Genomic DNA, 12,521 nt, shown 5'->3' with positions numbered 1-12,521 from the left:
GTATCAGGCGTACCTGATAAAACGCCCCCCTGGTCACGGCCGACAACTGGTCTTCCAGTGTCAGCCGTGAATCCAGGAGGACCCCCAGATTGCGCACCCTCTCCGAGGGGGCCAAAATTTCGCCCCCTATAGTCAGCGATGGAGTCAGCTGACTATGCCGAGGCGCCGGCAGCCACAGCCACTCGGTCTTGGAAGGGTTCAGCGATGGAGTCAGCTGACTATGCTGAGGCGCCGGCAGCCACAGCCACTCGGTCTTGGAAGGGTTGAGCCTGAGTCTGTTCCTCCCCATCCAGACCCTTACGGCCTCCAGGCAGCGGGCCATCATATGGTTGAAAAGGCCAGGAAAGTGGAGATTATTGACTTGCCCAATGATGGGAACGACCCCGTCAACCTCTGCTCACCGAAGCTGGAGAAGACCACCGATAATGAGGTGGGTGGTGACATCCACCATCTTCTGCGTGACTCAGTCCCCAATTAACCTGGATAATCAGTCCACCAAAAACAGCTGTGTCCCAATATCTAAGGCAGGGGTAGGCAACCTTGGCTCTTTTATGACTCGTGGACTTCAACTCCCAGAATTCCTGAGCCAGCATGGTGGAAACCTTGACCCCTTCATGACTCGTGGACTTCAACTCCCAGAATTCCTGAGCCAGCATGGCTCAGCTTGGAAACCTCTCCCTTTCCCCTCAGCATGGCTGGCTCAGGAATTCTGGGAGTTGAAGTCCACGAGTCATAAAAGAGCCAAGATGGCCTACCCCTGATCTAAGGGGTTGCCACAAAGAAGAAGGAATCAAGCTGTTCCACTGGTTAATTGTCCTCACTGTTAGGAGAAACCTCCTGACAATCAACCTGTGGAACAGAAGTTGCCTTCAGACGTTGTGGGTGCTCCATCACTGGAGGTTTTTAAGAAGAACCTGGACAGTCACTTGCCTGAAATGGTATAGTGTCTCCTGCTTGAGCAAGGGGTTGGACTAGAAGACCTCCAAGGTCCCTTCCAGCTCTATTCTGATTCAACCTGTTCTCCAAAGCACCTGAAGGCAGGACAAGAAGCAACGGATGGAAACTAATCAAGGAGAGAAGCAACCTGGAACTAAGGGGAAATTTCAAGCTGTTCCACTGGTTAATTGTCCCGTTAGGAGAAACTTCCTAAAAGTAAGAATAATTATTCAGTGGAACGACTTGCCTTCAGAAGCTGTGAATGCTCCAACACTGGAAGTTTCAAGAAGAGATTGGACAACCGTTTGTCTGAAATGGTAGAAGGTTTCCTGCCTAAGCAGGGGGTTGGACTAGAAGACCTCCAAGGTCCCTTCCAACTCTGTTATCCTGTCAGCTTACCTCATCATAAAGCCGAGAATAGGCGATCCCGCTGAATTTCCAAAACTCTGCCCAGAAATCCGAATAATGCTGTACAGACCACTGATACAACTCGCTGTAGTTGGCTGGAAGCAAAAACAAAAACAGCCGTTATTAAAACCTCTCCATAATGTTTTTCCCTAAAAAAAAAAGACCGGTCAGTCAGTTGCCGAAACCGGCAGAGTCCTTTCAACGTCTCCGTTTAGGACTCTGCCATCTTTACTCCTTTTTCTCCAGCAAAGCAAATTAAGCTGTTCAAATCAAACCCTTTTACAGGTTTTACTCTCATTTTGCTCATGCGCAGCATCGGATGCAAAAAAAAAAAAAAAAAAGCCACCTGCCAAGCCTGGAAATATATATATATATATATATATATATATTGGTTGCTTTATTTGCTTGTCTGCAACAAACAGCTTCACGAGCACCTTTAATGCAAAGCTAATAAAATCAGATAAAATAAAAATTTTCTGGGGAAGCCCCCCCCCAAAAAAACACCTTGGTGCTATTTCTCTCTTCCTGATTTAACGGGTCAGGTGATGTCTCTCCATCTTGGCTTCTGATGGGGCCCCCCCAGGCAAACAAACCCGGTCTCTGAAATTACTAGAGCAAACAGAGATTGCTTCTGGTTATTTGGCTCTCCTTTTTATTTCCCTGGGGGAATAACAAGGAAGAGATGCATAACTGGCAAGGAAAAAAAAAAGGAGGGGGGGATTATTTAGAAAAATGAAGCTCTAATTATCGCGCAATGCCGAGGATAGTGCAGGACACCCCAATTCTATTCCTCTCCCCCTAAAGTGTACAGGTAATTCTCGACTTACGACAGCTGAGCCCGACATAAGGCAGCGGTTGTGTGAGTTTTCCCCCACACACACACTTTTCTCCCCACGGTTAAGTCAACCACTGCAGTTATTAAGTCAACAACACGGTTAAGTAAATCTGGCTTTCTCATCGACTTTGCTTGTCAGGTGGCAAAAAGCGATCACAGGATCCCTGGACCGTTCAACCATCATAAATATAAGTCATAAACATTTCAAGCATCTGAATTGTTATTATGTGATCCCCGGGAATGCTGCAAAAATTGTAAGTGTGAAAAAGCTCACAAGTCACCTTTTTTTAATGCCGTTGTAATTTCATACCATCCCTAAATGGAAGTTGTAAGCTGAGAACTACCTGTATTATCAGGTTTTACCAAATCCGTATTTATTTTTCCAGATCCAGTGATTAGTTTTCTCCAGCCATATTGTTTTTCATTGAAGCCCGCAAAAGAAGTTGCTTGGAAGCTAAACGCAGGGATGCTGCCTAATTAAACCAGGTTTTATTTTCCAGCCTATCTATTTATTTCGGAAACCCACACCCACGATCACACTTGTAAACTAGAGCAATAGCCGAGGGGAAAAAAATGCAAAAAGGAGAACAACAGCTTCAGTTGGATGCTTTGGCACATTTTATTTTTTAAAGCTAACACAATCTCTTTTAAAATTACACACACACACACACTCACACAAGCACAGAGGCCTTGCTTAATTCTCCTTCCCCATCTAAGACATTTTGCATTTATTTTTTCACATCAAGGATAAAGAGAAAACATTTGCCCAGTTATTCTTCTAATGGATAAACAGAAGGCCCAAATTAAATCCATGCAGCATGGCAAGGTGTTGTTGTGTATCACACCCCGCTGACACGTTAGGCCACAAATGGGGGGGGGGGGGGCTCTGTAGTGTCCCAAATGACCAGGAGACCAAACTACAAGTCCCTAGTGCCTCTCCACATGGGAACTGTAGTACAGAATCCCCTATGCAGGTGTTCTATTTTTGCTCAATAGAAAAAATTCAGCGGCCTAAAATTGTAAGAAACAAGAAATCCTGTAAAATGTTCCTTTTACAGCATACTGGCTCCGTTCCTAAAAAAAAGCACCAGGCCTTGGCACACGTAAAACACACAATCTGCTCTCTTTGGGGAACCCGAACACACAACCGCAATCACACAATCTTCTCTTTCCTACGAATTTCACCCTGCAGAGAAGAAAAGGAAGGCAAAGGGACCAGAAACCGGGCAGCTGATCCAAACTACATTGCGGAAAGACACCCCCAAGCCCAATGCAAAATGTTGATTTGTACAAGCCTTGAGGACTAGAGACCCAGTTTCTTGGAATTAAAAGAAAAACAAAAACAGATTTTCCCTGGAAGATGACACAAATCCACGTGGGTCAGGGGCCACTGAAATACAACATGATGGTTGCATTCTGGGGTCCTATTGGTTGCAAGGCAAAAACTGGGGTGTTCAGACTGCGTCACCCAACAGTAAGAGGCCTCAAAGTCTTGTTTATATTATTATTTATTGAATGTTTATGCTATCCCATCTCCCTTACGAGGCGACTCTGGACAGCTTACAAGTTATAAAGCGAGGGGTCCTGGGTGCTCTCTGGGCTTGCTTGTGTCTAACTAGGTGACATCATCAGTGCTAGAAGGGAGGGGAATTTAGGGAGGGGAGGGGAGGAAGGAAGGACTACGGGGTTCTAACTAGGTAACATCATCAGTGTTGGGAGGGAGGGAGGGAGGGAGGAAGGACTATGGTTCCTGGGTGCTCTCTGAGCTTTCTTGTTTTCTTGCAGACGTTTCATTACCCAACTAGGGAACATCATCAGTGGTAGAAGGGAGTGGAATTTAGGGAGGGGGGAAGGAAGGGAGGGAGGAAGGACTATGGTTCCTGGGTGCTCTCTGAGCTTTCTTATTTTCTTGCAGATGTTTCATTACCCAACTAGGGAACATCATCAGTGGTAGAAGGGAGTGGAATTTAGGGAGGGGGGGAAGGAAGGAAGGAAGGAAGGAAGGAAGGAAGGAAGGAAGGAAGGAAGGAAGGAAGGAAGGAAGGAAGGAAGGAAGGAAGGAAGGAAGGAAGGAAGGAAAGACAGACTGACTCTGGGGTCCTTGGTGCTCTCTGAGCTTGCTTGTTTTCTTGCAGACGTTTCATTACTCAAACTAGGGAACATCATCAGTGCTAGAAGAAAATGGAATTTATGGAGAGGGAGGGAGGGAGGGAAGGAGGGAGAGAGAGAGAGAGAGAGAGAGAGAGAGAGAGAGAGAGAAAGAAAGGAAGAAAGAAAGGAAGGAAGGAAGGAAGGAAGGAAGGAAGGAAGAAAGAAAGAAAGAAAGAAAGAAAGAAAGAAAGAAAGAAAGAAAGAAAGAAAGAAAGAAAGAAAGACGGACTGACTATGGGGTCCTGGATGCTCTCTGAGCTTGCTTGTTTTTTTGCAGACGTTTCATTACCCAACTAGGGAACTTCATCAGTGCTAGAAGGGAGGGGAATTTAGGGAGGGGAGGAAGGAAGGACTATGGGGTCCTGGGTGTTCTCTGAGCTTGCTGGTTTTCTTGCAGGCATTTCATTACCCAGCTAAGGTAACATCAGCAGCGCTAGTAAGTTTACTAGCTTATTATCACTGATGCCGTTACCTGGCTTGTGTAATGAAACATCTGCAAGAAAACAAGCAAGTTCAGAGAGCACCAGGGACCCCCATCTCATTTCAACCCCCAGCTACCATAATATTCTCCTTCGTTGGGAGTTATAAAGTCTTAAGGGACCCTCTCGGCTGGCAAGCACACCTGAAGACCCTCGCTCAGGTAACCCTCCCGGCTTGCAAATTACGTCAGGATGGGTCTGGTGTGTTCCCCGACTGCTCCTGTGATTGCACAAAGGCTGTGATCTTGCATCAGCCGGGCTGAAGACGTTGTCGTGAGAAGCTACGGGCCTCGGGAAGGATAAAATAGGTGGGTGGGATGCAGAATGGCTGGGCACATGCAAACATGCCTGACAGGTAAATTTAGAGGTTCTGTTGGACATGCTGGAGGAGGGAGATGAAATGTGTGTGTGTGTGTGGGAGAATTTGGACCCGCTCCAACTTATGGGGCAGCAACGGGTTCATTCGCAAGCTAGACCCCCCACGCCCGGTTGTGCCAAGTAGGTTAGCACAACTGAAGCCCCATTGGAGGAATCTGAACTTCCCCGCCGGCGTCTGCTGCTGCAAGGTAGACTCCATCCCCCTCTGGAGGCTCCACTCATCACGATTCACGGCTGCCTACCTCCCAAATGCATCAAAAAAATAAAGATCAAATCACCGCCCTCTTAGGGCAATCCATCTTTCCCTCCGCTGCCAAGCCAGGGTGCCCAGACCCCACAAGCCCCCGTCCCCATCAGCCCAGCATAAGGACGGCGGGCCTCCAACCTGCGGAGGGCGCCAGGTTGCCGACCCAGGCAGCGCATCTTGCCCATTGCAAAGGCACGCAGCCTACCTTGCAGGGCCGTTGTGTGTGCGTGGAGGGGGGAATCCCAAGAGGAGAGGCGGTTCTGCCTCCTGGGAGGGAACTGGGGTGCAACGGGGAAGGGGACCTGGAATTAAGGAGAAGCTTCCTGACAGTGAGGACAATTAACCAGTGGAACAGCTTGCCTCCAGAAATCATTGAGGGAGGGAGGGAGGGAGGGAGAGAGAGAGAGGGAAGGGAAGGGAAGGGAAGGGAAGGGAAGGGAAGGGAAGGAAGGAAGGAAGGAAGGAAGGAAGGAAGGAAGGAAGGAAGGAAGGAAGGAAGGAAGGAAGGAAGGAAGGAAGGAAGGGCAACGGATGGAAACTCATCAAGGAGAGAAGCATCCTGGAATTAAGGAGAAACTTCCTGACAGTGAGGACAATCAACCAGTGGAACAGCTTGCCACCAGAAATCGTGGGCGAGGCTCCATCAGTGGAGGTTTTTAAGAAGAGACTGGATAGTCACTTGTCTGAGATGGTAGAGATTCTCCTGATTGAGCAGGGGGCTGGACTAGAAGACCCCCAAGGTCCCTTCCAGATTCTATTCTATTCTATTCCTATTCCTATTCCTAAGCTTCATTTGTCTACCAGTTGACTCCGAGATCCCTAGATGGACAGAGACCTCAGAAACACGTGAACGACATTGGGCATTGACACAATCTCTATTCGTCAATTGCAAAAGGCAGCTTGACTTGCAATAGCTGACATCCTGTGATGACGAGACTTTTCACACCATCAAACATCCACACATGCCTAATCCCAGGCGGGGCTTTTCTGCCCGGCTTCCCCGCAAGGGACTCACCCAGGCGGATGCCGTAAGCCGCCGTGACCGCCGCCCTGAAGCGGTCCATGCTGGTGTTGCGCTTGGAATCCGGCTCCCACAGCCGCTGCGCTTCCATGATCTCCAGCTCCCCAGACATCGTCAAGCTTGGGCACAGCCCGGCTTCGCCCTCCGCTGCCCTGCGCTTCGGTACTAAGAGCGACCACCTCGCCGGTCCGAGCAGGACTGCGGAGCTCCGCCTCCTGCCGGCGCCTTTTATAGGACGCGTCACCTCTCCGCGCCGCCCGGGTGAACTTCCGCCAGAGGGCGGAGCAAAACCAAACAACAACAAAAAAGAGTGCGCGGGTCCAAAAAAGCCGATTTTTGCAACGGGAGTCAGCGTGAACACGGGCGTGCAAAATTCCCCCCCACACACACACACCATAAAACCCGCCAAGTGCAACTTGCCAAGGAGGTTGACGCCCGTGGGAATCCACGCAACTCGGTTTTATGAATGTGTGGCTTCCTTTCTGAGTTTCCTCTAATTGCAGGTCGTGGTTGTTTTTTTTACATTATACAGTGTTTCTCAACCTTGACCATTTTAAGGCATGTGGACTTCAACTCCCAGAATTCCACAGCCAGCATTGCTGGCTGTGGAATTCTGGGAGTTGAAGTCCACATGCCTTAAAATGGTCAAGGTTGAGAAACACTGTATTTACAACAACTCTGCAAGGTAGGCCGGGTTGAGGAATAGAGGTGGAATCGGAATCGGGTCGCGCAGGAAGCTCCCAGGAGACCAAATTACTCTGAAATTTAAAATACAGGTAGTCCTCGACTTACAACGCTTTGTATAGTGACCGTTCAAAGTTACAACGGCGACGAAAAAAGGGATTTATGACCGTTTTTCACACTCACGACCATTGCAGATCCCACGTGATCAGAATTCAGACGCAGGGCAACTGACTCATATTTACGACGGTCGCAACGTCCTGGGGTCACGTGACTCCCTTTTGCGACCTTCGGACAAGCCAACTCAATGGGGGAAAGCAGTTAACAACCGGGTGACCGATTTAACAACTGCAGTGATTCCCTTAACAACTGTCGCAAGCAAGGTCGTTAAATGGGGCAAAACTTAACAACTGTCTCGCTTAGCAACGCTCCATTGTGGTCCTAAGTCAAGAACTACCTGCAAGGATTTTTACAAAAGACAGTGAGGGTTAGGATAACTTTTTTGGGGGGGGGGTCTTTTTGCTGCTGTCAATGGGGGGGAAATGAGTTGATGATTAACACGTACTGAAGAGGAACTAAAGAGCCTTTTGATGCGGGTGAAGAAGGAGAGTGCAAAAGTTGGCTTGAAACTCAACATTAAGAAAACCAAGATCGTGGCATCCGGCCCTCTCAATTCCTGGCAAATAGATGGGGAAGAAATGGAGGTAGTGACAGATTTTATCTTCCTGGGCTCCAAGATCACCGCAGATGGGGACTGCAGCCAAGAAATTAAAAGACGCTTGCTCCTGGGGAGGAAAGCTATGGCAAATCTAGACAGCGTACATAAAAAGCAGAGACATCACCCTGCCAACATAAGTGTGTCTAGTCAAGGCCATGGTTTTCCCAGTGGCAATGTATTGCTGTGAAAGATGGATTATAAGAAAGGCTGAGTGCCAAAGAATGGAGGCCTTTGAACTCTGGTGCTGGAGAAGACTCCTGCGAGTCCCCTGGACTGCAAGGCGATCCAACCGGTCAGTCCTGGAGGAGATCAACCCCGACTGCTCTTTAGAAGGCCAGATCCTGAAGTTGACACTCAAGTCCTTTGGCCACCTAATGAGAAGGAAGGACTCCCTGGAGAAGAGCCTGATGCTGGGAAAGATGGAGGGCAAGAGAAGAAGGGGACGACAGAGAAGGAGGTGGCTGGATGGAGTCCCTGAAGCAGGAGGCATGAGCTTAAAGGGACTCCAGAAGATGGTAGAGGACAGGAAGGCCTGGAGGAACGTTGTCCATGGGGTCGCGATGGGTCGGACACGACTTCGCAACTAACAACAGATATTGAATATGGGAAGAAGGGAATGATGTAATGCAACCTGCAAAGAGAGACAAAGTTCGTTTGTAACTGTTGTAAAGGAGATCAGATATTGTTTCTTTAAATATCTTTTTTCTACAGTATCTGTATTCTATCTTGCACGTATCTGTTTTTCTTAACTTCTTTTTTGTATAGTTGTATATTTGTTCAGGTTTATCTTTTATTCATGAAAATTCTACCATAAAAATTATATAGGTCAGGGATAGGCAACCTTGGCCCCCTCATGACTGGTGGACTTCAACTCCCAGAATTCCTGAGCCAGCATGGGGGAAACTATGGCCCCTTCATGACTCGTGGACTTCAATCCCAGAATTCCTGAGCAAGCATGGGGGAACTATGGCCCCCTCATGACTCGTGGACTTCAACTCCCAGAATTCCTGAGCCAGCATGGCTCAGCTTGGAAACCTCTCCCTTTCCCCTCAGCATGGCTGGCTCAGGAATTCTGGGAGTTGAAGTCCACGAGTCACAAAAGAGCCAAGGTTGCCTACCCCTGGTTTTGGTAGTCTTTGATTTGCAACAGTTCATTTAGTGACCGTTCATAGTTGCAACGGCATTGAAAAAAGGAACTTAAGACCGTTTTTCACACTTACGTCCGTTGCAGCCTTCCCTTGGGTCACGTGATCAAAGTTCAGACGCTTGGCAACTGACTCATATTTATGATGGTTGCTGTGTCCCGGGAGGGTCACGTGATCCCCTTTTGCGACCTTCTGACAAGTAAAGTCAATGGGGAAGCTGGATTCATTTAACAACCGTGTTACTAACTTAACAACTGCAGTGATTCACTTAACAACCGTGGCAAGAAAGGTCGTTCAATGGGAAAAATTCATTTAGCAACTGTCTTGCTTAGCAATGGAAATTCTGGCCTCAGTTGTGGTTATAAGTCAAGGACTACCTGTATGTATGTATGTATGTATGTGTGTGTGTGTGTGTGTGTATGTGTGTGTAAAGAAAAAACATCACACTCAAACTCAGATTCTTTGCAAAAAAAACCCCTCAATTACCAAAAAACCCCCCAATTAATCAGTTTTAAATCAAATTATGTTAACCTATTAATACATTCACTGTCATGAAATGTTCAGGAGGGAAAAAAACTTAGATTTGAAAATAAAATATATTTTTTTTCTTAATTGATTTCTTCCTACATTTGTTCAGGTTTATCTTTTATTCCTAGGAGTCACCTGGGGCAGCCAACAAAGGTAATAAATCAATTTTAAAAATAAAAACCTGCCGTAGCATTTGATATGTTTTTTAAAAAAATGCATCCCACCCAAATAAACTCAAATTCTGTGCAAAACAAATAATAATAATAACCCCTGGATTATATTTAAAAGAAAGGATATATCAGTTTTAAACTCAGTTAGTTTTAGCTATTTCGTACATGCAATATAATGTGATGCACAGAAAAAAAAAAAAAAAAATGTGTAGCAACCCAGATAAGGATCGAAAATCCCCCAATCGGGGTCCCAACCCCCAGCAGCTGGCACCTTCGGCGGCAGGGCGGATGGATCCATGGCATCAGCGCACCACATCCAGAATGCAGCCCCCCCATTGGTGGATCTGGGTCTGGCCCCACATCAGCCCAGAGTCTCCAGCATGGGCCACCCAGCAAACGATGGGAGGGCTGGAGCAGGCCGTGGCCCTCCTCAACCAATCAGGAGGAGAGGTTTGCTGGCACTCGCTCCAGGAAGGCCAATGGGTGCCAGAGCTGGGGAGAGGCGTGCCCAATCAGAGCTCAGCTTTAATGGTAAGGCAAAAAGGATCATTGATTGGTTTTGATTTGCACACTCAACTGGGGGGGAGGGAGAGGAGGATTTAGGGAGCTGGTTGATTTTGATTTGCACACCCAGCCAGGGGGAAAGGGGTTTTTTGTAGAACTGAAGTCATTTTGGTTTGCACACCCAGCCACAAGGAGGAGGATTTGGGGAACTGATTTACCTTGATTTGCACACCCAGCCACAGGGAGGAAGATCTGGGAAACTGATTGGTTTTGATTTGCACACCCAGCCAGGGGAAGAGGGGGTTTTGTAGAACTGAAGTCATTTTGGTTTGCACACCCAGCCACAAGGAGGAGGATTTGGGAAACTGTTTATGTTGATTTGCACACCCAGCCACAGGGAGGAAGATCTGGGAAACTGATTGGTTTTGATTTGCACACCCAGCCAGGGGGAAGAGGGGGTTTTGTAGAACTGAAGTCATTTTGGTTTGCACACCCAGCCACAAGAAGGAGGATTTGGGAAACTGTTTATGTTGATTTGCACACCCAGCCAGAGGGAGGAAGATCTGGGAAACTGATTGGTTTTGATTTGCACACCCAGCCTTGGGCAACAGAATTTAAGAAACGCTTGGCCGGCTCTGGGGCTAAAAAAAAAAAAGAGTTATCTTCAATCAACAAGGTGTTGTTGCAACAATTTGGCCAGGAATCTCAGGATGGGGTGAGCAGACAGACAAGCCTGATTAGGTCAGGATTCCCTTTGACCCGGAGTAGCCTTGATATTTTGAAAGTTGCTAAAAAAAGAAACTTGGATAGGTGGATTTAGAAGGTGGGCCGAGGTGGGGCAGAGACAATGCAATGTTGACTCAACTGAAGAGTTGAGTAGGCCACCAAAGGTGCTGAGTAGTCTTGGGTCACCTCCTGACTCCGTTGGGCAATTACACAATTACACACAATTATGGATCTAAGCCAGGGTTTCTCGACTTTGGCAGCTTGAAGATGGGAGGAATTCTGGGAATCAAAATCCACCCATCTTCAAGTTGCCACGATTGAGAAATGCTGGTTTAAGGGGCTGGGCAAACTCAACCTTCATCTTTGCACCGATGATGGTTCATCCAGTGCCAGGTTAAGCTGAATCTCCAGCAGAATTCTTTCCCCCTTTCTGATGGTGGTTAAAAGTCTAGATGAAATTAGAATATTTCGGACATGTGATGCGCCACCCAGAAAAATACGGCATACTCCATTTAATCCTCCAGGGAAAGATTGAAGGCCAACGAGGTCCAGGCAGAAGAAGAACATCGTGGCTTCAAAATCTAAGGGACTTGTTTGGACAAAACTCAGCAGCACTTTTTCGTGCGGCTGCTGATAAAAACAGGATCGCCAACATGATCGCCCGTCCGATAACGGATATGGCACAAGAAGAAGAAGAATGATCATTAACCTAGTTGGTTTGCCTAGGATGGTTTGAAGAAGGAAGGAAGGAAGGAAGGAAGGAAGGAAGACGTAGGAAGAAGGAAAGAAGGAATATAGGGAGGGAGGAAGAAAGGAATGAATACAGGGAGGAAGGAAGGAAGGAGAATCAAATTTGAAAATTAAGATAAACCTGGACGAAATGAGGGACCGGCGCGACCATCAGACAACATTGACAATACATTCTCAACTCCCTTTTGAAACGAACCTCGGAGACCATCCCTGCAGTCCTCTGGCATTTCTCTCCCTTCTGCTTTTCCTGCCCTTCTTTCCTAGGGTTGCCAGGTCTGCTTCCAAAAAATAGCGGACAAGCGGGGGGGGGGGGTTAAGTAGTAAAAAAAAGTAGACTGTACAGCTTTAGATTACGTACCATTTCATCATAAAGCTTTTGAATAAAAAAAAATGTCCACTATTTTGTGAAAAAAAAATAGTGAACATAATGTGAAAAAAGTGGACTGTCCGCTCAAATAGTGGACACCTGGCAACCCTATTTTAAAATCTTTCCCTCCCTTTCTCCCTCTTTCCCTTCCTCTTGAAGGGCCTGCCAACATTCCCCAGAACCCCCTGTTTTAAAAATCCCAAACTCCCCCCCCCCAGCAGACCCAGGCCCGGGACCCCACGGGGGTCGCCAAGAAGGGATCCGGGCGCGCCAGGAGCGCAGAGCGCGCGCAGCCGAGAGAGAAGCGCCTCGCCTCTTCTTTCCCTGCCCAGCCTGCGCCGGAACCTCCTCGGCCGCGAGAGAGCGCTGCCCGGCCGGGCCAGAGCTGCCGAGCCGAGGCGGGGCGGGGCGAGCGGGAAAAGCCGCCCGCCGAGCCGAGCGCGCCCGGCTGGAGCGCACGGACGAGCAAGGAGTGCC

At 47.9% G+C, this 12,521-nt stretch overlaps 1 protein-coding gene across 2 annotated transcripts in view; it reads right to left on the bottom strand.

Annotated features, from left to right (window-relative positions):
- AACS (acetoacetyl-CoA synthetase) overlaps positions 1-6,567 on the bottom strand; it is a 48,990-nt gene extending 42,423 nt beyond the window's left edge. For both annotated transcript variants that reach the window (XM_015810700.1, XM_015810708.1), the window contains exons 1-2: positions 6,450-6,567; positions 1,336-1,439 (exon numbers count right to left, since the gene is read on the bottom strand). In XM_015810700.1, coding sequence (XP_015666186.1) covers positions 1,336-1,439; positions 6,450-6,567 — 222 coding nt within the window. The remainder of the gene's footprint in view (positions 1-1,335; positions 1,440-6,449) is intronic.
- Positions 6,568-12,521: the final 5,954 nt, after the last annotated feature.

This window comes from Protobothrops mucrosquamatus, unplaced genomic scaffold (genome assembly GCF_001527695.2).
Source record: "Protobothrops mucrosquamatus isolate PMUCROS unplaced genomic scaffold, P.Mucros_1.0 scaffold_39, whole genome shotgun sequence".
NCBI classification, from domain to species: domain Eukaryota; kingdom Metazoa; phylum Chordata; class Lepidosauria; order Squamata; family Viperidae; genus Protobothrops; species Protobothrops mucrosquamatus.
Note: the sequence above shows the minus strand (reverse complement) of the source record. Positions and strands in the feature narration are given on the sequence as shown.